Source organism: Sminthopsis crassicaudata, chromosome 2 (assembly GCF_048593235.1).
Source record: "Sminthopsis crassicaudata isolate SCR6 chromosome 2, ASM4859323v1, whole genome shotgun sequence".
NCBI lineage: Eukaryota > Metazoa > Chordata > Mammalia > Dasyuromorphia > Dasyuridae > Sminthopsis > Sminthopsis crassicaudata.
This window is the reverse complement of record NC_133618.1, coordinates 565,698,298-565,723,269: the sequence shown is the minus strand read 5'-3', so window position 1 is coordinate 565,723,269 and position 24,972 is coordinate 565,698,298. Positions and strand designations below refer to the sequence as shown.

Genomic DNA, 24,972 nt, shown 5'->3' with positions numbered 1-24,972 from the left:
TTGCATTTTCTCTACGTGCTTTATTCCAACTAGACTGTGAGTTCTTTCTTGGTAAAAATGTTGCCTGCTTTATATCATTATCTATCTCTGCTAATGCATCAGCATTCATTCTGAGGGTCTTTGATAGGTGTATTTGAATGGACTAAATGCTCATTAAGCACAATACTTGAATCCAGTATTTCTAAAATAAAATAATAATTTGGTTGGGGGGGGGAGGAAGAGAGGATCTGTTATCTATAAAGAAAATAGACAAGTAATATAGCTTTAGTCATTTTCTATGGCTTCTGGAATTACCCTGGAAGTGGGGCAGCATGACATAGTAGAAAGAGTGTTAGACAAAGAATTGCTGTTGTTATTGTTCAGTCATGTCCCCATTTGGAATTTTCCTTTGTGACCCCTAGTGATTTTCTTAGCAAAAATACTGGAGTAGTTTGCTATTTTCTACTCCATCTCATTTTGCAAATGAGGAAATCGACACTTGCCCATGATTCCATCTGTGTAGGGTACTTTCAGGATGGGAATACCTTCCTACCAATGTAGATCAATAACTTGTCTATAGCTATAAATCAACTCTGATTTCCTTAGAGGATTTTTTGAAGTACTGAAAAATTAAATGTCTTGCTCCTGGTCTTATGTCAAGAGCATGTCAAAGGCAGAATGTAAATACGGTCTTCTGAATTCCAAGAAATGCTTTCCTCTCCATTATACATTTATTAAGTATCCACAAGGCAAGGTATTCTCCTGACTTTCTTTTCCATTTCAGTTTCCCAGTCCTAAATCACTGTCTTTTCTTTGCTTCCCCTTCTCCATGATCTCATTTTGCCACAGAAAGCCTACCTGACAGTTTGGTCAGCCAGCCAGCCAGCATCACACTGGTGGTAACCATCATCATAGGCAGCCTGCAGCTGCTCAGGGGTGGCAATGATGGCACTATTCTGTATGCAAGCCTGCTGGGCCTTCTCAAAATCCAGGGTGTAGCGGGTAGTGATGGCTCTGTAATGGAACACAATGCCTGCAAAACACACACACAGACACACACACATGTACATGAATATCAGTCAGAATCTCTGAAGCCTTGTTTACATCTTAATTGGACGTTGCCTTTCTGCTCTGTGGAAAGGGGTTCTCAAAGTCCTTTGGGAAAATAAAAATGGCCCTAGTAAATTTCTTAGATATTTGTAGATTTGAAGGTTTTCTACTTAAGATAGGGATTCTTAATCTCTTAAAGTCACGGATCTTTTTGACAGCCTGGTGATACCAAAAACAACAACAACAACAACAACAACAAAATCTCAGAATATTCTTAGAGTCATAAAATAAAGTACATAAGACTACAAAGGAAACCAATTGTATTGAAATATAGGCTTGAAAATGCATGTATTTTTAAAACTAAAATTCAGAAATTCCAGGTTCTCTGCTCTATGAATCCTCATTTGGGATTATTTTTTGAGAAAAATAAAGGGTTGCTTGTCTTTCCTTGAGCTTCCTATTTCTTTATCTTCTTTTGGGCAAAACCTGGTGACAATGTAAATTGGTGTTTCCTGATTCCAGAAGCCCAAGAAAGATCCTTTGTTCTCTTTGGGTCATAAAGAACATAGAAAAATAATATAACTGTAGTCACTTTCTGTGGCTTTCAGGATTACCCCGGATATGGGGCAGCATTTCATAATAGAAAAAGTGCTGGACAAAGAATTGTTCCACTGTTCAGTCATGTCACCAAAAACATACTGGAATGGTTTGCCATTTCCTTCTTCATCTCATTTTATAGATGAGGAACTGAGGCAAGCAGGGTTAAGTGACTTGCCCAGGGTCACACAGCTAAGACGAGTCAGAGGTTAAATTTGAACTCAGGAAGATGATTGTTCCTGACTCCAGGTCCTGAACTCTATGCACTATATTGTCACCTTGCTTCCCTGACAAAGAAGTGGAGGACAGTATTCTAATCACAATTCTGCTGCTAACTTGCTAACATCTGTAGGAGCCTAGCTAAGCCGCTAGATTTCAATCTTCCCATCTGTGAAATGGTAATGTCTCACAGTATTTTCTGAGGAATAAGCAAGAAAATGCATATACATATATTTAAAAGTATGAAATGCGAGGTACTATTATTGTTATTAGGATAAGGTCCCTTCTTTTGGGCAATGAAGGGCCAGTTATGAATATTTAGGGAAGGAAATAAGGAGAAATAGATTTAGAGCTGGAAGAGATCTTAGAGGCCATGCAGTCCAAGCCTCTCATAGGTTTTCAACAATAGACAACAAGGAGATTGAGTGACACAGTTAATGAGGTGAGGTTTGGTCTCTCCCTGACTCCAAGCTTAGCTCCCAAGCTGCTACCTTGGTTTGGGATGGCGGTACCCACGGGAGGAGGAGGAGGCGCTCACCTTTCACAACGACCTCTAGAGTAGCCTGGCTGTCCTCGATGCCGTGCATCACCTCACAGCGGTACACGCCCGAGTCGTTGGAGCGAAGGTTGTTGATCTCCAGGGTAGCGTCGCTGGGGATGGCGGGGTAGTTGGGCAGGGAGATCTTGTCCTGGTAGGCGCTGTTGACCCGCACCCGCCCCTCAGTGGCGACCAAAAGGACCACCTCCTTCTCCTCAGAGAGGCGGCTCCATTTGATGCGGGGGGAGAGCGGGGGCGTGGAAGGGGCCGTCGTCACAGGGTGTACGGGGTCAATAAAATAGCAAGGAATGGTGAGGGAGCTCCCCAGGAGGACTCGAAGGGGAGAAGGCTCTGGGATGCTCACACTCAGTGAGTTACCATGGTCTAAAAGGGGAAAAAGGGAGACAAGTTATTAGCACTTTAGGAACAGACAGAAAACTTCAGAGCATTTAGTCTAAATCAAGAGAAGCCACTCACTCAAATTAATGGGGATAATGTCTTCGAGTCTTTTAAAAATTTTTAAAGTTTTTTTTATTTACCAAACATATGCATGGGTAATTTTTCAACATTGACCTTTGCAAAATCTTGTGTTTCAGATTTTCCCCCCACCCTTTCCCCTAGATGAATGCCTCTGAGTCTTAATGCTTTCTTTCACCTACTCCTTTTGGACTTTATCTGTACCCCCTTTAAAACTTGTTTTTAAAATGTTTTAAAAAAAACTTTTTAAAACTTCTCTTTCAATTATTTTTACCTTATCTTTGGCTTCCTGTCCTTCCAATTTAACTTGCACAATTAACATCATATACCAGTAGATGCATTGGTGGTATTGTATCATTGAAAAGACCTCCCCAAGATCTTTCTGAATGATGTAAGATTGCACAAGATAGAGGCCAGTAGATGGTACTGTCATCGTTATTGTGATTGTTATTCATCCTTTGTTCTTGAAGAAGACCAATGACATCATGATTGTGATGTCCTGATGTGTTCTTGCCACATTTTTACCCCCAAATCCTCTAATCAGGTAAAATCCTGCGGTATTATTGTATGTTGTATCTGTATCAAGTAGGAATCAAGAAGGAGGAAGTAGAAATTCATCTCCTCACTAATATTCTTTATGTATTGTATTTGAATAATTTTCATCTGCCTATGTATCATATCCCCTCAGTGGAATAAGTAAGCTATATAACAAAAAAGAGAGTCTGCTCTTTTTATTTTCTATCTGTGTTCCCAAAGCCTATCTTATACCCAGTTAGTGCTCAATAAGTGCCTCTGGAATTGGATTGGTACTCTCATTCATGCTGAGCAGATAAATACAGGTAGTTTTAAGAGGTTTCAATGTTTAGAGTGCATCACAGACTAAGCACATAAGTAAGTGATTCTCATATTAGATTGTATTTATGAGTCTGTGACGATGCAGATGACTCTTCCACGCTTTACTCTTTGTCCACCAATGCCTCTACTAGTACTGGTACCAGAAGCTCTTACAAACTAAATTGGAAAGACAGGGAGCCTAGACAAAGGCATTGAAATAAATTGAGAGATAAAGTTTAAAAAAAAAAAAAAAAAACAAAAGGAGGAAAAAAGAAGGAAAATATATAAAGCAGGTATAAAGGAACTTACTAAATAAGCAATCAAATACATTGTAAGTTGCCTATTACTGAACATGTCTAAGCAGAGGCTAGTGACTATTAGGAATAATGTAGAAGGAATTCATCAGAGAAAGTTATCATCTGCTGGCCTGCCTTTTGCTGATGATTCTGGAGGAACTTGGCTAGGCTAGCTCATTATCCTATGACAGACAGATAATGGGCTCATACTTGGAGTCTTCCTGAATAAGCTCTATCAGGGCTAACTCTCTGCTGACATCGTGTTTGAGAAGCTAAGGTCACCTTGGCCCCTGAATCAAGTCTCTGGAAAATGAGGACTCAATCACTACTTATGGGGTTTAGGAAATATTGGAGCCCTTACCTGAAACTTCCACAGAGATGGCTGCAGTGATGACTCTCAAACTTACCAACAGTAAGAGTAAAGTGGTCATAATTTACCTGGAATAGATTAAAAAGAAAAGAAACTGAGAATTTGGGTGGGTTAGCATGGAGTGAAGCCAAGAAAGAACACAGACCCAAGAAGACTCTCTAGGAAGCATACACACAGCTTCTTAAACTGTGGGTTGTTATTCACATAACTGAATGTGGGACTCAAAAAAATTTGGCAACAGTAAAAGGTATCAAATACTCCACCAAAATTTAATTCTTGATTTAAAAATAAATAAGCACATCCATCTCATTAGCATAGAAATTTGCTTTTGTCTTTAATAAATGGTAAAATTATATGGATTACCAAATAATTGTTTTAAATAAATTTTTTATGATTTATTATCTATCAGTAAATGTTTGATTTGTATAGCTATTTTATATACATATATACTTGAGGTTAGGTAAAAATTTCTCAGGTGAAAAGGGTTTGTGAGTGGAAAAAGCTTAAGAAGCCATGATATAGCAAATAGAATGTTATACCTCGAGTGAGGAAGACCTGAGTTTAAATGTAACTTCAGACTCTTATTCACAGTAATTCACAAATTACTTAAGTCTGCTTCAATTTTCTTATCTAGTAAATGAGAATTATAATAGCACCTGTCTCTCAGGATTGACTATCAAATGAGATATTTATAAAGCACCTGGCAAATTTTTAAAAGTGATATATAAATGTTAGTTGTAAATCTAATTCCTTCAGACTAAGGAACTTCCCCTTAGTTAAAGGAAATATTCCTTCCAGTGACACTTGGTATTACAAAACCTTTAGGGGAACGAGATTATGTATAAACAAAACAAAAACAAAAGCCCACTAAAGGTTAGATATAAAAAATTTCATAGGACAACTCAGTACTTTCCATATATTAGGCATTTAATAAATTTTTTGAATTAGTCTTGCTGCAGTGAGAAAGCTCTCTTCCTCAGGATAATTATTTTTGTCTATCTCTAATATTTTACCGAGACCATTCTATTAATAAAATAATTTAAAAATTTATTTTAATGGTATATTATTTTCCAATTACATATAAAGATGGTTTTCAGCTTTCATTTTTGTAAGATTTTGAGTTCCAAAGTTTTTCTTCCCTCCTTCCCTTCTTTTCTTTTCTTCTTCCCCATGTTAGCAAGGAATTTGATATAGTTTATATGTGTATATTCATTTCTATATGAGTCATATTGGGAAAGAAAAATCAGAACAAAAGGGAAAAACACAAGAAAGAAAAACAAAACAAGGTGAAAATAGCATGCTTTAATCCACATTTAGGTTCCATAGTGCCCTCTCTGGATGTGGAGGGCATTTTTGATCTCAAGTTTATTGGAATTGCCTTGAATCGCTGAATTGCTAAGAAGAGCTAAGCCTTTCATAGTTGATCATCACACAATCTTATGTTCATGTACAATGCTTTTTTTTTTTTTTTTTTTTTTTTGGTTCTGCTTGCTTCACTCAGCATCAGTTCATGAAGTCTTTCCAGGATTTTCTGAAATTAGTCTGGTCATTATTCTTATGGAGCTGTTGTATTCCATTACATTCATATACCATAACTTATTCAGCCATTCCCTAACTGATGGGCATCCACTCAGTTTTCAATTCCTTACTACCATAAAAGAGAGCCACTATAAACAGTTTTGAAAATATGAGTTCTTTCCCCTCTTTTATGATCTCTTTGGGATACAGACCCAATAGTGACATTGCTGGATCAAAGGGTATGGAGAGTTGTATAGCCCTTTGGACATAGTACCAAAATATTCTCCAGGATGGTTGGATCAGTTCACAACTCCATCAATAATGCATCAGTGTCCCAGTTTTCCTACATTCCCTCCAACATTTATCTTCCTGTTATCCTAGCCAATATTGTAGATGTGAGGTAGTACCTCAGAGTTATTTAAATTTTTTATTTATAAGATACATACATGGGTAATTTTTCAGCATTGACCCTTGCAAAACCTTCTGTTCCAACTTTTCCCCTCCTTCCCCCTCCCCCCTCCCCTAGATGGCACACATGTTAAATATGTTAAACTATATGTTAAACACAATATATGTATACATATCCATTCAGTTATTTTCCTGCACAAGGAAAATCGGACTTAGAAATAAGGTAAAAATAACCTGAGAAGGAAATCAAAACTGCAAGCAGATAAAAACAGATGGAGTGGAAATGCCATGTTATGGTTCACATTCATTTCCCATAGTTCTTTCACTGGGTGTAGCTGGTTCTCTTCATTATTGAACAAATGGGACTAATTTGATTCATCTCATTGTTGAAGAGAGCCACGTCCAGAATGATTTGTATTCTTATAAATTTGATTCAATTCTCAATGTATTTTAGAAGTGAGGTCTTTATTAGAAACACTGGCAATAAAAATTATTTCCCAGCTTTCTGCTTTCCTTCTAATCTTGGCTGCATTGGTTTTATTTGTGCAAAACCTTTTAATTTTAAATTCAATATAACCAAAATTATCCATTTTGCCTTTCATAATGTTCATTATTTCTTGTTTGGTCATAAATTCCTCCTTTTTTCAAAGATCTGACAGGTAAACTATCCCCTTGCTCTCTTAATTTTGCTTATAGTATCACTCTTCATATCTAAATCATGTACCCATTTTGACTTTTTCTTGGGGGATACAAGGGTGTGAGATGTTGGTCTATGCCTAATTTATACCATATTCTTTTCCCCCTGATCTAACTTGTACGTGAATTAGAATCCCCTCTATGTCACAATAAGTGACCATTGTTTGAAGACCATCAGTGGTGAAAACCTCTATTTTCCCTAGGCAGCCCATGACACATTGGGATAGCTCTGACTTTTTATTTAAACCTAAATCTGCTGATTTACAACTTCCTACCTTCTGCTCTTAGCTCCGCTCCCTGGGCAGAATAAAACTGGTTTCACTTTCATTTGAAAGGATTTTTAATGACCCATTACTGTGACTTCTGATTATATATCTCATATGCTTTCAAACCATGTTCCTAGAGCACATATTCCCATTTTATCCCATGTTTCAAATATTAACCATTTAAGGGTTCAAGTTACTTTGAATCATATAATTATTAGATGGAAGAGACCTTAGAGAACTTATCATTTAGAGAGGAGGAAATTGAGGTCCATATAGTGGAGAAGGTAGATGGTGCAATGGATAAAGCTCTAGGTCTGGATTCAGGAAGATGTGAATTCAAATCTGGTTTCAGACATATCCCTGGCAAGTCCCTTAACCTTGTTTGCCTCAGTTTCCTCCTCTGTAAAATGAGGAAATACTTAAACCACTCCAGTATCTTTGCCAACAAAACCTCAAATAGAATCATGAAAGGACTGAAACGATAACCACAATTTTACCGAACCTGAGGAAAGGAAGAAGGAGGAAAACTTCAAATGAAAGTGTTAGGATTTACTGTTAAATGAGGATTAATCAAGTATAAGAACAATTTCTAAGGGTCATATGGTCATGTGTCTTAAATGTTCTTGAGGCTTGAGGGGATGAAATAACTGGCTGAGACCCACAGGTAGATAGAACCATAAATTGAGCATATGTTCTCTGATTACAAAGCCAGTGTTCTTTTCATAGTTCCTCAGTGTCTCGTAAACTATAATGTTAAGTCAAATGGGAAATACAATTTAGCTTAGAAGTCTTTTTTTCAGAAATGTGTTCTTCTAGAACTACCTTCCAGTAGATGTCACTATTCGCTTATTCATCAGCCATTGCAAAAACTAATTTCTTGAAAAGAGCTTGTGGAGGAAAAGACATATATAACTTTCTTTGACAGGGAGACTTAGGAGAGGGCACTATGGGCAGTGTAGTCCTAGGTGTAGCCCACAGACCTCATCTATGGCTCAAGAATAAATTGTGATTTTTACTTCAGCAATGGAAAATTTGACCCACTTAACTAGAATTATATTCCTTTTAGACACCAGGGCATTCTGTTCTATTCAATCCAATCCAACCCAATCAACTTTTTTACTCAAAAAGGTTTTATGAATAAAGTACCTATACCAAAGAAAGATTAAATACTCAGTGAGCCTTGATTTTAGGAATCTGGTAGGATTATGCCTTTAATGGTCTGGTAGAGGGAAAAGACACAGACACAACAACCAAAACAATTTAGAAAATAGTTCAGTGAATACTTCCATATGTTAAGAATGTTCATTTTAAGATGAAGCTAAATGGCATAAGATGAATTGGGTTCAAACCCTTCCTTGGCTGATTTCTTTTTTCTTATGTTTAATAATATCTTTCAACTTTTCCAAATACATGCAAAGATAGTTTTCAGCATTCACTTTTGCAAAACCTTGTGTTTCATGCTCTCCAAGATAGCAAGCAATCCAATATAGGTTAAATGTACAATTCTTCTAAACCTATTTCCATATTTGTCATGCTGCATGAGAAAAATCAGATCAAAAGAGAAAAAAACCGCGAGAAAGAAAAAAGCAAACATTACTGCCACCAAGAAAAGGTGAAAATACTATGCTTTGATCCACATTCAGTCTCTGTAGTTTTTTTCTCTAGATGCAGATGGCTCTTTCTGTCACAAGTCTATTGGAATTGCTTTCATTAATCAAGTTACATGTGTAAACTGAGTATGTTAGATTAGATGGTTTCTGATAACCTTCTTTTCTCTATATAAATGTTTCCTGCCTCATGATGATCACAATCCTTCCAACACTTTGTTTTATTTTTAAAACAATTTTAATTTTTGTCATTCTAAATTTGGTAAACAACAAACACATATTTTCCAGGAAAACATGAAAACATTTCATTTTTGTTATGTGCTGCTATCTTGTTGGCCATATCTCCTGAACCTCTTTTTGTTCTATTAATTTAAGAATGTTCTATTGATCTCTTGTTTCTTTTTTCCCCTCTGTATCATTTTCATCACTATTCTCCTCTCTCTTCCATATTTCCTCCCACCCCCACCTAAAGAAAAAAAAAACCCAACCACCTTTGTCACAAATAAAACTAATTTAAAAAAAAAAGGAATATACACATGGATCATGGAGATGGAGACTACATGTCTTCATCTGCACCGTGAAGCTTTCACCTTTTTTGCCAGGTAGTCAACATCAATTCACTCTTTGTGAAAAGAAAATCCTTCCCTGGTGGATGAAGCTGTGCTGATGAAACTTTTTCTGAACTGACCCAGTCTGAACTTTAGATTAAAACCAGTAATTTATCAATGACTGAAGGCAAAGCCTTTCCAGCTTGGTGGGACACAATTGGTGTTCTGCTGGCCTTCTTTGTTTTGAGGTAGTGAGGTGGTACAATGCACAAACTGGAGTCAGGAAGACTCATCTCCCTTAGGTTCAAATCTGTCCTCAGACACTTATTAGGTGGGTAACGCCGAGCAAGTCACTTAACCCTATTTGCTTCAATTCCCAATGAGCTAGGGAGGAAATGACAAATCATTCTAGAATTTTTGCCAAGAAAACACCAAGTGGGGTCATAAAGAGTCGAACACAATTGAACACAACAACAAATAGCAATGGAATTCTTCGAAAATTTAGCTCCTATGTGAAAGACGCTGCACTAAGTTCTGTGGAAGATATAAATATGACTATAACCACTTCCATACCAGAAAAGGAATAAGATTAATATATCAAAATTAAAATTAAAACCCTCCCAAACATGATAAGATATAAGAAACTACCAAGAACTGGACAAGCCTATGAAATATTGACTGACAACCCTGAGGCTGACTTGAGCAAAGGCTTAAGATTTTGAGGTGAAGTCAGAGGGAGCAATCTGAAAGACTCAAGGAGGAAGACAAGAGACAAGATAGTATCTGTGACCCATTTCATAAATGTGAAGCTGGTAAATGGCAGGTAGGAATGTATATCATGGAGACTTGAGCCTCTTCTCCATTATACTTCCTTTTGCTTTGTATGAAGCATTTTTGTTAGCATCTGTTTATTAAAGCAGAGTTGTCAAACTCATGGGCCAAATTTGCAACCAGCCAGATAATATAATAAGTAAAATAACAAAAATAAATAGAAATACAATAGAACATAATGTTAATAAGTGTTTTCCTAATTCGATGTGCAGCCTGCAGGGATCCTTATGTATACTTTAGTGGCCCCTGTTTCTATTGGAATTTGATACCATTTCATCAATCCATTTACTGAGCAGCTCCTATGTGAAAGGCACTGTGGAACAGCCTATGGAAAATGCAAAAATGAATGACTAACACTCTAAAATTACTACCATCTTGAAAAGTTTAGTGATTTCTACTGCTCCAAAGAAGACCTTCTATCTCTCAATTCAATTCACCAAATATTTATAAAAAGTCTATTATGTTCAAGGCTGTGTTCTGGATGATGAAAATACAAAGAAGGAGGTAGCATTTGAAATCAAAACACCTGGGTTCACACTACACAGAATTCCCAATCCCTCTAATTTTGTCCGCCTGCATTTTGGATTCCCTTCACAGGCTAATTGTACACTATTTCAAAGTCCGATTCTTCTTGTACAGCAAAATAACTGTTTGGACATGTATATACATATTGTATTTAATTTATACTTTAACATATTTAACATGTATTGGTCAACCTGCCATGGGGAGGAAAAGGGGAAAAATTAGAACAGAAGGTTTGGCAATTGTCAATGTTGTAAAATTACCCATGAATATATCTGGTAAATAAAAACTATTATAAAAAATTAAAATTAAAATAAAAAAAACATCTGGGTCCAAAGCCCAGCTCTGCCACTTATTATTGGCATGACTTTGGACAACTAATCTATGCTCTCTTGGACTCATTTTCCTCACTTGTAAAATGAGGAGGTGGTACTTGATGGTCTCTAGGATCTCTTCCTAAATCTATGATCCTATAAAGAAAAATGGTCATCTTTGCTTTTAAACAATTCATAATTTTGTGATATTAGGGGATGACATGTATACAAAAAGTTACAATACATCAGATACATAAGAATGTCCAAATGTGATCTTAGATGTTTAAGGAAATCACTTTAGAGGCCAGAGGAAATTAGGGGTGCTTTGATTTATGAAAGAGATGGTGCCTTAACTGGTCTTTGAAGAAGGGAAGAATGACAATTATAGGAGCTGGATGGGGGCAATCCATTCCAGAGCTGGGAAACAGTTTTCTCAGGCATAAAACAGAGTCAAGTGAATAGTCCAATTAGGTTGGGGCATGAATCTTATAAAGAAAGGTGAAATTAGGCTGGAAAGGTAGATTGAAGCTAGAGAACACTGGGCTTGGAGTCAGGAGTTCCAGCTGTGTGACCATTGACAAAACACAACTCCTCCAAGGCTGTTTCTGTCTGTAAAGTGGACATATTAATACTTATACTAATTATTTTATGGGGTTCTTTTCAGGGTAAATCACTTTAGGGGCTATTAAATGCTATATGAATATGCTTTATTTTGGTGGGAAACCTTGGATGCTGTTCCTTGCCCTTGTGTTGACCCTTTTATCTTTAGGGCAGGTGCTGGCCATCAGTCTTGCCATCTCTCTCCTTCCAAACAGTCACTAGTCAAGGACCAAAAACCCTTCTGAGTGAAGTTTTCCAACTTTGGGAAAAATAATTTATTCCATAGTGTGATTGACACTCAAAGATACTCCTGAATATTTTGACCAGTCTGGGGAACAGCTCCTCATATCCTAAACCCAAATCCTTTCCCCTTAAATCCTCTTCCCATTCTTAATCAGTCTGTTTCTGTTGAGGACGACATTACCTTCCCTATCCTTCAGGCTGGCAATTTTGATGTCATCCTAGATTCTTCACTATCTCTCACTTCCCAATCTGATGTCCAGGCCTATGGATTTCACCTTTGCAATATCTCTGGATTCTACCCCCTTCTCTCCTCTGACCCATTCAGCTCCAGTGCAAGCCCTAAACAATTTCTCATTATTACTTCTGCAGTGGCCAGCTGGTGGGTTTGCCTGACTCATCTCCTCATACTCAAATCCCTTCTCCATTCAGCCTCTAAAATGATCTTCCTGAAGTGGAGGTCTACCTGTATCAATAAGCCTCAGCAGCTTCTGATCATCTCTAGGATCAAAGTACAAGATTTTCTGTTAGTCCTTCAGAGCCTTGCCCTTGCTTTCTTCTTCTGTCTTCTTACATTTTACTCTTATAGTCTCTGATCAAATGATACTGTCCTCCTTGCTGTTCCATGATCAAGACAGTTTAGCCCTTGGCTCCGCCACTAATTTCTAATTAGTTTCTCATGCCTGAAATGCTCTCCCACCTCATCTCCACCTATTCCCTTCCTTGCCTTCTTTTAAGTTCCAACTAAAATCCCATCTCTTACTAGAAACCTTCCCTGTCCTCTTATTTCCAGTGCCTTTCTTCTCGTGATTCTTTCCTATATAAATTGCTTATTTGTACATATTTGTTTATTGTTCCTCCCATTAGGATTGTTTGCATCCCTAGCACTTGGTACAATGCCTGGAACATAGTAGATACTTTAAAAATATTTATTGACTACTAGATGTAAAGTAGTTGAACTTTCTTATTAGGAAGGGTAATTAGACTTTTACATTTTGCTTTTGAGAGCCCCTTGATTTCCACCCACTCTATCTGTCTTCCTTCACTTCATCTGCAAGTTGCTTTTTTTTTTTTTTTTTGTTAAGGTGTTGCCTGTTTCTTTACTCCCTGAACAAGCTCAACATTGTCCTGAGATGCTGTATTTCTTCTGAGGGCTCAGTGCTTTCTGTTCTCAGCTTAGGCCAGGAAATGGGAAGAAATTAAAAGAGAGGGGAATTTGAGGGAGGGAGTAGAGTGGGCAGAGAACCTAATTTTATTTCTTTTTAAATTTTACTTTAAAAGACAAACTTTGGGATAGAAATATCTCAATAAATATGCTCTTGTACTTGTGTGTGTTTTCTCAGCTGTAAAGAAAATAGGGAGAAATATTCCATTCTGTCTGGTTTCCAAACCATTCCAGGACTAACTAACCTCTTTATGCAGGACTGTTACCTTTGCCAGGCCAGTCCCACCACAGGCCAGGACACAGGGCAGCCTTTCTCCACTGAAAATGAAACGTGGCAGTGACTTCTCTGACATTATGTGGATAAGGAATTGCGCAGGTTGGGATACAGAAGGGTAAGGGAAGGGATTCCAATTCTCAACTCCACATGGGGTCTGTTCTTGGTGTTACACTTGGACTATAAACAGAGGTGGGTTGAATAAAGTGGAGAAGTGAGAGGAAGGTATGAAGAAGAGCATAAGGAAAAGGGGCTTCCTATTAGAAAGCAGGAAGGTAAGAAGTACTAATAAAACACAGGTTCTCATGGGCAAATCTCCTGGAAGCTCTATAGGTGGCTTTTTGGAAAATCTCTGATTTTTGTGTTATTTTTTAAGAAAATATTCTTTTAAAAAGTGATTGCAAAAGATGAATGGATGAAATGAGTAGAGCATGTTATTTCTCTTCACCCTAATGGAAAGACGTTTCAAAGAAAGAGGAGAGGGGACTGAGGAGAAGAATTAAGGGAAGTAGAATTGTGTTTGTGAGGGATTTGGTTTATATTACATTTCAGGCCCTGTGCCTATATTGAGCAGAGATTGTTGAGAGGGTTGTACTGAGATGTATTGAAGAGGAACTGCAACTGAGAGGGTTGCAAGGCTCTAGTGCCTCAGAGTTCCAATTTCCCCTCTATCACAGATAACTTTCCTCTTTTCTCTGTCCTAGAAGTTGGAAGGGATGTTAGAGGTTATACTATTAATCAGGCAACCAATCAAACCATAAGGATCTATTATCATGCCATTATATGGCAAACACTGTATTAGCAATGCAAAAGTAAAAGTGAAAGTCTTGCCTTCAGAGGGCTTACATTCCCCTCACTCATCCATTGCAGAAATACTTTTCACATTACAGGATCATAGACTGTATAAAATCATCAAATCAGAATGTAAACTTCTTTGAAGGCAGGTACTGTTTATTTTTGGCTTTGTATCCTTAGCATCTAGCATGATGCTTGCCATATAGTTATCACTTTTATTTTAAAAGCATTTTTTCAATTATATGTCAGTTGACACATTTAATAAATGTTTGCTGATTGGATGATTGATCTTGAGCTGGATGTGGACATTAGTTATCTTGTTAAAGTCCCAAATTATCATAATCCCTCACATTAATATAAACCTTTCAGTTTACAAAAGGCTTTCAAATCTATTAGTTCCTCATAACAACTCTATGAGATGAGATGGGCTGATATTAGTACTCCCACTTGACAAATAAGGAGAGTTGGGATCGTGGAAGTAAAAAAATTTACTCAAGCAATTTATTCAAGACCACCCAATTTGTAAGGATCAAATTCAGGGTGAGAACCCAGGATTTCTAAGGGAGTTTTTTGCTTTTTCTATTAAATTATGAAACCTCCCTATTGTTAATATCCATGGCATGAGTGTCTAATTTCTATTTTCACTGTTTGTCTCTCATACCTGGAAAGAGCTCTCTTCTCATATCTGCCTCTCAGTTTCCCTAGCTTCCTTTAAAATTCCAGCTAAAATGCCACCTTCAATAAGAAGCCATTCCCAATTTCTCTTAATTCTTCACTCTACTGATTATCTTAAATTTATCCTGTATGTGACTTATTTGTATGGAGTTGTTTCCCCCATTAAGGACTATCTTTTGCCTTCCTTTTTTTTGCCTATTATCAAATTCCTATTTTGTGCCAGACTCTCTACCCTTCTAATTTCTACCCATTTGTCCTGCTTTTATCCGTTGGAGAAATAGAATTCTCCTTCTTCCACCTGATAAATCTTCTTATATTTGAAGGTAGCAATGAGCGCTTTCATTTTTCTTTTCATGTTAAACATTCCTGTTTTCCCCCATTCTTTCTTGATACAATTTGGTTTCCAGTACCATATGTTACCATTTTGGATTGAATACAAAACCTACTGTAATTTGTAACTGTACATGTGGCAACTAGAGTTTCAGATAGATTTTTAGACATGGCTTACCTAAACTGGAAAACCATGGAGCTATTTTTTTTTCTCTCCTATCATCCTTATCTTATCAAAGACATTGAACTCTTTCACAGGATCCTCCTTGAAAAAGCTTAAAGAACCAGTTTTGCTGTACAGTTTAACAGAATCACAGCTCAGTGGCTATCTGATTCGATAGATATCTGAAAAAGAATTTCTTCTATAATGTACTCAACAAATAGTCACCCAACCTTGGCTTAAAGACCTCCAATGAAGAGGAACCAACTACTTTCTCAAGGTGGTTCATTTTACTTTGGAATTTATTTATTAGGAAGGTTTTCTTGACATAAACAATTTCCTCCTTGCAATTTTGACTCATCACTTCCAGTCCTACCCCAGGTTGGCATCGAAGACTGTGTTGGAAAATTTGATTTAATTCTGTGTTCTGTGCCTCTAGATGTGCCTTAGAAGGACTGAATATATCATAATACAAAGTCTCCCTTTTTAAAGACAGGATCATCTCACTGATTTCAGAAATCTCCATGCTTTTAACTCACAAGGACATGAAAAAACAAAATGAGAAAAGAGTTTTCTGCAGAGTTGGCTAACTGGGTCCTATATCATTAGGGGGAACTTGTATTCCAGAATTATGTTCCAGTCCATATAGACGTTTTACAACTTGGTAATATAATGAGAAGCATTCAAAAATGGGAAGGGGAGGAGGAGCCTTCTTACTTGTCATGCATTGGATCTAGGGTTGTTTAGAAATTTCTTGAAGGTTTTGGGGGAGCAATATTTAACAATCCAGAGAAACAAATGGTTGTTTTTCCCAGGGGCTTGCTGGATGAACTTTACTGTCTGCAAAGGGTTCAAAGGAAAGAAATAACAATGGCTTGTTGCCCCTGGAAATCCCATTTAGTGACTTGAAAAGTATTTCCAGCACTTTTGTAGAGGTTACTCAGCCTTGTTAGGACCATTGTTTCCAACCCAATGCTGTCATCTCTTTTTCATTCTTGTGTATACTGCTTTTCTGGTTAGCAGTTAGCATGTCTACTTAACCCATAATAGTCCAGTGAGTTTTATATATATATATATATATATATATATGTATACATATACACATGCACACACACATACAAAGAGAGAGAGAGACAGACAGACAGACAGACAGACAGACAGACAGACAGAGGGAGAGAGAGAGAGAGAGAGAGAGAGAGAGAGAGAGAGAGAGAGAGAGAGAGAGAGAGAGAGAGGGAGAGAGAAGACAGAGGGACAGTCTTGGGAGTCAGGAAGACCTGAATTCAAGTCATATCTCTGATGGATACAGATTCCATGATTCTAGACCAATTACTTAATTTTTCAGTGCTTCAGACAACTCTTAAAGACTTTAAGTTTCAGGGATATTGCTAATTTGATTCAGGGGAGGGAATTTCTATAATTGAAGTTCCACACATCATCATAGAAGCAGGCTAAATATAAACATAAATACAAATGTATGAGATAGTGCTTTACAGTGTATAAAATATCACATTTGGTTTGCTATATTATATATAGGCCATATATATACTATATGTAGAAACACACCCATACCCACACTTATACTCTTTACCTTCATAGAATGTTGGAGAGAACCAAATGAAATAATGTATGTATATATTTACATAGGTATCTACATATACTTATAGATGTAGATATATGCACATATATGCATAACCATGTACATATATGTATATATATATGTGTGTATGTATATATAGTGGTGTGTGTGTGTGTGTGTGTGTGTGTGTGTGTGTGTGTGTGTGTGTCTGTACAAAAAAGGGTGTTGATCCTGTGGGAAGTAGACATGAAATCCACCCAGCATGGTGTGTTTCCCATCTCATGGAGAGTGTCCTTGTACTGATTTTTCTGACCACATTATGAGCTTTACCCTGTGTGAGTTCTTTATAAAATAGTATTTTTTGATGAATGCATATTTGGCATTCAAACATGTGGCTGATCAATACTAGTGAATTGAATGAATTTATGATCACAAAGGAAATCAGATGTGAATGGCTTCCTATCAGGGTACAAGTAGCTCACGGTTCATGTCCACCAAGATAATAGAATCTATGTATCTATCTATGTGTGTATATATATGAAAGATCTTCATATCTGAAGGAGGAGACATTTTAAAAATCGAATTGACAATAGCATGCTTAGAGAGATGAACTCACTGTTTCAAGTCACGGGGACTATTTATTCCTTGGCACTGTGGGAATAGGGAAAAGCAAACACCTATTTATACTATTCAACAAATCACACAAGTTTTTATTAAGCTCCTACCCTGTGTTGGGGACTAGAGATCTAATCCTTGTTCTCTGAGAGCTTAGAGTCTCCTGGGAAGACAAGATATGAACACAGAGGAATAACAAACCAGGGTATGATGTCATTAACAGAGATATCCTGATAAAATACTCTAGGAAAATGTCCAGATAGACATTGATATTAATAATGAACATATCCTTGGTGACTGGAAAGTGGAATTACCTCTAAATATCTTTCTTGATATCAAGGAGGAAGGAAGGAATAGAGGGAAGCAGAGAATACATCATAATAGCCAGTGACAATATGATTAGCTTATAAATAATAATACAGTTTAGGGGTCCTTTCTCTAAATTTAGCAAAGTCAAGCTATCTCTTGAAGACTCAGGAATTCTCAAGTTTCTCTCTGTAGAGTGGTGAGAAAACTAGATAATATTGTGTTGAAGTGTCACCCCCTAACAACAAAACAAAAAAAAACCTTGCCTATAGAGGAGAGGTGATGAAGAAAGGAGAGGGTTAGAAAAGTCTGCATATTATGGTATGACAAACTGTGGTCTAGAGCTGACTCAGGGGCAACCAGATAAGTTTCAGGCCATGCTGGTTTTTATGGTTCCCTCACCAGAACCACACTTTGGTTCTTATAGGGTCATCTGTGGCTCTTAATTAACTTTTTCTAACTAGATCAGAGCTGTAGATTCAACCAGACAAGAATTTTATCTAGATTTAGACGGTCAAACTATCCTCTGATATGTTATATTGAGTGATATCTGCTGTGCTGAGTTGTTTTGATTATGGAGTTGGAGTTCCTGGTTTCTTTAAGAATATAGCATATTGTTGCCAGATGAAATCAGATTTAGCTGGGGTCAACCTGGGCAACTAAGTGGTGAAGTGAAAAGATTAGGAATCAGTAAGGAGTCCATAAGATTTGGAGTCAGTAATCAATAAATTAGGAATTAAGAAAGTTTATCTTCCTGAGTTCATATCTGACCTATAAAAATAGTAGCTGTGTGACCTTGGGTGTCATATAATCCTATTTGTCTCAGTTTCCTCCACTGTAAAATGTGCTAGGAAAGGAAATAGCAAACCACTCCTGTATTTTTGCCAAGAACTCTTTCTATGCATCTCCCCCCAAAAGGGACATGACTGAAACAACTTGGCCACAAACAACTCAACAACAAAACGTGGTCAACCTAACCCAGGACAATTCAGAACTCCTGAGCTCAAGCTCATCTCATCCTTATCAGCAGAGGAGACCACCTTAGTTAGATATTCCCTCCTGGCTGATGCTGCATAGTTACTGACCTTTCTCAGCTTCAATTTCCTCAACTACAAAATATGGATAATAATAGTATCTGCGTTATTATTATAAAAAACCAAAAATATTATTTTGAAAGGGGATTTATAGTATTTATCAGATTTCTAAGGAGGTATGTGAAATAAGGTTAAGAACCCTCATTTTAAACCCTAAGCCCCTTGTGAAGCTGTTCTCTTGTGTATATAACCTTAAAACATATATTTTATTTCATTTATTCACTCATTATTCACCACTAAATGACTAACAGAACTTTGAAGGAAACAAAACATAAAGGATTAGTCAGGCACATAGTAGATGGAATGCTGGGCTTGACCCAAGATAGCTGAGTTCAAATCCTGCCTCTGACCCTACTTTGTGAATAAATCTGTGAAAGCCACAACTTCCCCTCCCCTCTATTAATGCAAGGTGGCACTTTCTCTGAAACTTAGAGTCTTAGAGAGATACATAAAAAAATAAGAGTCTGAGTGACTTGTTCAGGGTCACAGAGAATATATATGTCAGAGGTGGTCAAACTTGAACCCAGGTCATCCCTCTCTCCACTCTACCAGGTTGCCTCTCAAACATGCTTAAACTTACAGCTAAAGCCTCACTTCCTTTGTGACCATTAGTTGGATACTCCCTACCTGGATGATCCTGTATAATTCATTAACCTTTCTCAGCCTTTGTTTCCAAATCTATAAAATGTGTATAATGGTGTCTATCTCCTAGGGTTGTGAAGATAAATGAGATAACATTTATTTATTAAGTACTTTGCAAACCTTATAGCAATGTATAAATAGTAGTAGTCGTAGTAATACTAATAGTAGTAGTAGTATGAGCTCCTCATGGGGAGCTCTCCCTCTTTTGAGCTCTTATTACACAGTTGTAGAGTCAATCATTTTGTGTTTGTTTCCAGCTTTTTCAAGTCTATTTTTTCCTTCTCAATTAGATTGTAAGCACCTCAAGAGCAAATAAGCCAGGACCTAAATTTCTTTAGCTCTCTGCACAGTAAAAGTAACAAATATGAGCACAGAAGCATACCACAAATACTTGTTGAATAGATGAATAAACATCTTAAGTGTCCACAGTATTTGGAGTTGGTTGAATTGTTTGTACAATAACCAACCAGATCACACTAGCTTCGTAGTTTTCCTCTGTGGGTGTCTTGGGCACTTTGGTAGGGATTTGAAAGAGAATCAATATCTCTCCCAATATATATGATTTACTGATAGGTAATGGCTTACTCATTAACAAGATTTGGCCATTTAAATATAAAAGTTCTTAGAGATGTCGCTTTTGGGTTTAGGTTTCAAATCTAGAGGAGGAAAGACGCCAGGAATCATGAATTAAGAGGGATTTCATTGAGACTGACTCAGAACTGTAGCTTTTTCCATAAAGTTAATTATAAGATGTGTGACAAGCTAATATGCTGTGATGGAAAAGAACACAATCCAGGCCAGAACTCTGGAGACCTAGGTTCCCTGTATCATCTTGTGAAAGCCACTGAATTTATCTGGGCCTCAATTTTCCCTCAGTCAAGTGGGAATACAATAACAAAACCTGCTCTCTCTACCTCTCAGTATTATGTTACATGAAGTAACAGAACATAAAATGTAATATGATACAAAATTATTATTTTTCTATGACATCTATGTTTTCTCTGGGTTAAATTCATGAATGAGTTTGTAGTGAATGAATTTGAAATCAATCCCTAGGACTTTGTAGTTTGATTTCTTAAAAGGTGGCTAGACCTCAGACACCAAGAACTGAGTTCAAATGTGACCTCAATAGTTACTAGCTGTGTGACTCTGGTCAAATCAGTTGAACTCAGTTTCCTCATCTATAAAATGGATTTTGGACCTCCCTCCAGAGGTGTCATAAGGCTCAAATGAGAAAATATTTATAAAGTGTTTTGTAATTCATGAGGCTGTATATAAATGCTAGCTATAACAATAACAACTAACATTTATAATGATGTTATTCAGTCATTTTAGTCATATCTGGATAATCAGGGTAAATCAGGGTAAAACCTAAGGTCACTTAGCTAGCAAGTATCTGAGGCCACATTTAAACTCAGGAAGATGAATCTTTCTGACTTCCTGACTTCAAGCTATCCATTGTTTTACCTAACTGTCCTAATATTTATATAGCACTTACTATGTGCTAGGTACTTTAGAACTATTATTTCACAATGATGCTGGGAAGCAGATGCTATTTTTAGTCCTGTTTTGCAGATGAGAAAACTGAGGCAAATAGAGGTTACATGACTGGTCCAATGCCAGATAGCTGGTGTCTGAGGCCAGGATGGCTAGGTAGAGAAGTGGATGGAGTTCTGGGCCTGGAGTCAGGAAGACCTGAGTTCAAATCTAGCTTAAACTCTTACTAATGGTGTGACCCTGAGCAAGTCACTTAACTCTGTTTTTCTTCAGTTTTCTCATCAGTCAAATGAACTGAAAAAGGAAATAGCAAACCACTCCAGTATCTTTGCCACTCTCTCCAATGGGTGCTTATGCTACAGATTAGATTACTAAATTATAATATTATATCTCATATTATTATATGTTAATTATTATTAATATTATTATAAGCACCCTCTCTACAACTGCTCTGCCCTGACCCCATAGATATAGAATGGAACAGATCATAGAGTCATCTAAGCCAGAGATTCTCAAATTTTTTGGTCTCAGGACCCCTTACACATTAATAATTATAAGGAACCCTAAATAGTTGTTTTTTAGATGGGTTTTATTTATAAATATTTAGTGTATTTGAAATTAACTTGTTTTAGTATTATTATGAAAATAACTTTGATTGTGTGGACCCCCTGAAGGCTCTCAGAGGCCTAAAAGGGTGCAGCATGTGGCCCCAAACTTTGAGAACCTCTGAACTAGCCCAAACCCTTCATTTAGTAGATGAGAAGATCAAGATTCAAAGAGGTTCATTGACTTGTCCAAGATCACATAGATACTGAGTAGCAACCCTAAGATTCCAATCCAGGTCTTCTAACAGAAAATCCAACACAATTTCTACTGATTGATACAGCAACAATTGGACTTCACTGAGCAAAGGGACAGGGAAAAGTTTCTTCTTTCTACTCTACCAAGCCTGGGTCAATGACCTGGCAAGAGGTCCATCACTGTGCTGCAGAAAGTAGAACTGACCAAGAAGGAGCATCATGAAGACTTCGTTAAACCTTTACCCCTTTGCCAAGTGAAGAAACTGAGGTTGAAAAATTATGAATGAGGCATAGTAGAGCAATAGACTTGATAATAAGAGAGACCTAGGTTCAAATTATGCCTCTGACACTAACCATCATCATCATCATCATCATCATCATTCTCTTAAAAATTATAAAATTAGCTTCAATGTAAAAATTACATGCATTAAAATTTTATGAAAATGTCAGCTATCATTATAGTACTTGCCCTTCCCACCCCCAGGATTGTTGTGAGTAATCTATTTGAGATTCATGAACTTTGAGATCTATTTATCAATCTATATCTATAGCTATATGGAGCTATGGTCATTGTGGTGATGATGGTGATTTTGCCATTCATTTGGGCTCACCAGCTACTGTTAGAATTAGGACTTGCTCTCTGGTCCTCTCACTCTCTGATCATTATTGTTAATTTGAACAGACTCTACATAATAAATGGATGATAAGGAGAGGATTAATGTATCAATCTCAGTGCTAAAAAGGGCCACCAATACATTGATCAACACAGTGATCTGTAGGTAAGGGTGTGATACTCTATGTGGACAGGGAGAAGAAAGGAAGGAAAGAAGGAAGAAAGGAAGGAAAGAAGGAAGAAAGGAAAGAAGGAAGGAAGGAAAGAAGGAAGGAAGGAGGAAAGGAAAGAAGGAAGGAAGGAAGAAAGGAAAGAAGAAAGGAAGGAAGGAAAGAAGGAAAGAAGGAAGGAAGGAAGAAAGGAAGGAAGGAAGGAAGGAAGGAAGGAAGGAAGGAAGGAAGGAAGGAAGGAAGGAAGGAAGGGAGAGAGGGAGGGAGGGAAGAAAGCAGGAAGGGAGGGAGGGAGTCTTTCAACTGGCTGATTCCAGTTTGTCATATTCTTACTTACAGATGTTCTTAAAAGCTTGCCCCCCCCCCCCTCCTTTGCACCTCTGAAACCTCCCAAGATATCTTGGGTTTATTGTCTAGATTACTTTCTTAAGGACCAGTCCTTAAACCAAAAACTGGTCTGATCCTAATTGGCCACCAAAGATCCTAGGCCAAGCTCCATTTGGTCATTGTTTGGGTCTTGATTGACTGATTAATATTAATAATATTTACATTCTGCTTTGGCTAGAAATCCTGAGTATCTTCACTTCCCAGATTAATTTATTCATTTATTTTTTTAGTTTTTTTTTTTTTTTTTTTTTTTTTTTTGGACAGGTGAAAGAGGAGATTCTTTTCCTCAATTGTTACCTAGCCTTAATCACTGAATGGGTGTGGCCTCAGTCAAACTGAGAACTTATTGTAGATCTTAGCTTAAAAAGCTCAAGATCTCCCATCATCCAGGGCCATCTCTGGTCATCTTAATCTATATCTTGCCACTGGCATCTCTGGAGGGGAAAGGGAGGCAGATGACTTTGTCCAGCCCCTCCTTCACTTAAATCCAATTCACATGCATGCCATGGCCTCCCCTCCCTGATGTCATGGTCCTCTTGGAGAAGGAAGGACAAACAACAACAAGGATCGATCAACTTGCTGCTTGGCAGACTGTCTCAGAAGTTTCAGGAAAGCAATCTATTTCAAGGAAATGAAGGAGTGGTTGGGGAGCTAATTAGTAAGTTATTAATTAATGTATTAATGATTATATTATGTGTTTTATAGGTTAGATTAATGTATTAATTAGACCTTTTTATGAGAACGTATATTAACTTGTGTGGCGAATTTGCTGTAGTAGCACAATTTTCCCACTCCTGTGGGAGAACAATGATTAAAAAGCCCCACCACTGTCTTGTCACATAGCTAGTGAAGGTGAGTTTTATTTGGCCTCCATTCCTTCTGACTAAAGACCATCTTCCTATCTGCTATACCATACTATCTCTTATGTAAATGATCTTTCTCTTCTCTGAACTCCCATATCTTTTACTGTCGGTATAATTCATTTAGTAATCAATATATTGTATATTCTATCACTGTCACAAACAGTTGTCTTTTATTGCTATTTAACTTTCCATTTTTGGACCTTGTCCTCCCTAAGTGGAATATAAGCTATTTGAAGATCGGGTCCTTATTTGATATTCTTTTTGCATCCAACAGTGACTAAACACATAGTAGGTAGCATGGGTGTAGTTGTAGACTACTGGATGGAATCAGAAAATATGGATTCTTGTATGGTGTGTGTGTGTGTCGGGGGGGGGGGGGGGGGATCTCTTGTAATGTGAGCTAGCATTGTGTCTCATACATCATAGTCACTCAATTAAATGATTTGATGAGATTTCATCTCAGGGTAATTTATAGTTTACATTGCCCCATTTAAGAGATTATGCAAATGAAATGGAGTCAGACTTTCTTGATAATTGCTACTACTTATGTTTTGCTCAAGTCAAGAATAGAATTTGGATTGAATTAAAGTCTTTCAGATTGGGAGGTAGGATTCTATTTTCCTAAGGACTTGCTCATCACCGAACTCTTCGTGCCTCTGCTTACCCCACTTGTGAAGTGAGTGACAGTGAGCCTTCCTCCTTACATTAGTGAGGTATTCAGTGGGAGAATTTGTTTTACTGGACTAGGAAGCTATAAATTGAGAATTTTGTTTTTGTTTTTAAATTCATTCAGTAGGAGGTAGTGGGAGGGACAGATTGACAAATGAATGAATGAGTGAATGGATGAAAAAATAAATAACTGGGGAAAACAGGAATGAGTCATTAGGACTTCCCTGGGCAGGACCAGCGGTTCCATTTTTACGGTAAGGTTGATAAAAAGAGAAAAAAGTGGATAAAAATATAGATAAAAGAGTGCTCCTGAATCTTATTCAAGGCTTTCCAGGTGGTCTGGAAAACCGGAAATTCTATAGAAATGGTTGAAATGAAGAATTTGTATGTATTCTCGAACAATATACACAATACATGACTTTATTGGA

The 24,972-nt window shown here is 37.2% G+C and overlaps 1 protein-coding gene across 1 annotated transcript in view; it reads right to left on the bottom strand.

Annotated features, from left to right (window-relative positions):
* ACAN (aggrecan) overlaps positions 1 to 24,972 on the bottom strand; it is a 91,724-nt gene that overhangs the window by 41,055 nt on the left and 25,697 nt on the right. The window contains 3 exon segments of the mRNA XM_074295121.1: positions 838 to 1,012; positions 2,384 to 2,767; positions 4,352 to 4,428. Coding sequence (XP_074151222.1) covers positions 838 to 1,012; positions 2,384 to 2,767; positions 4,352 to 4,421 — 629 coding nt within the window. The 5' untranslated portion in view covers positions 4,422 to 4,428.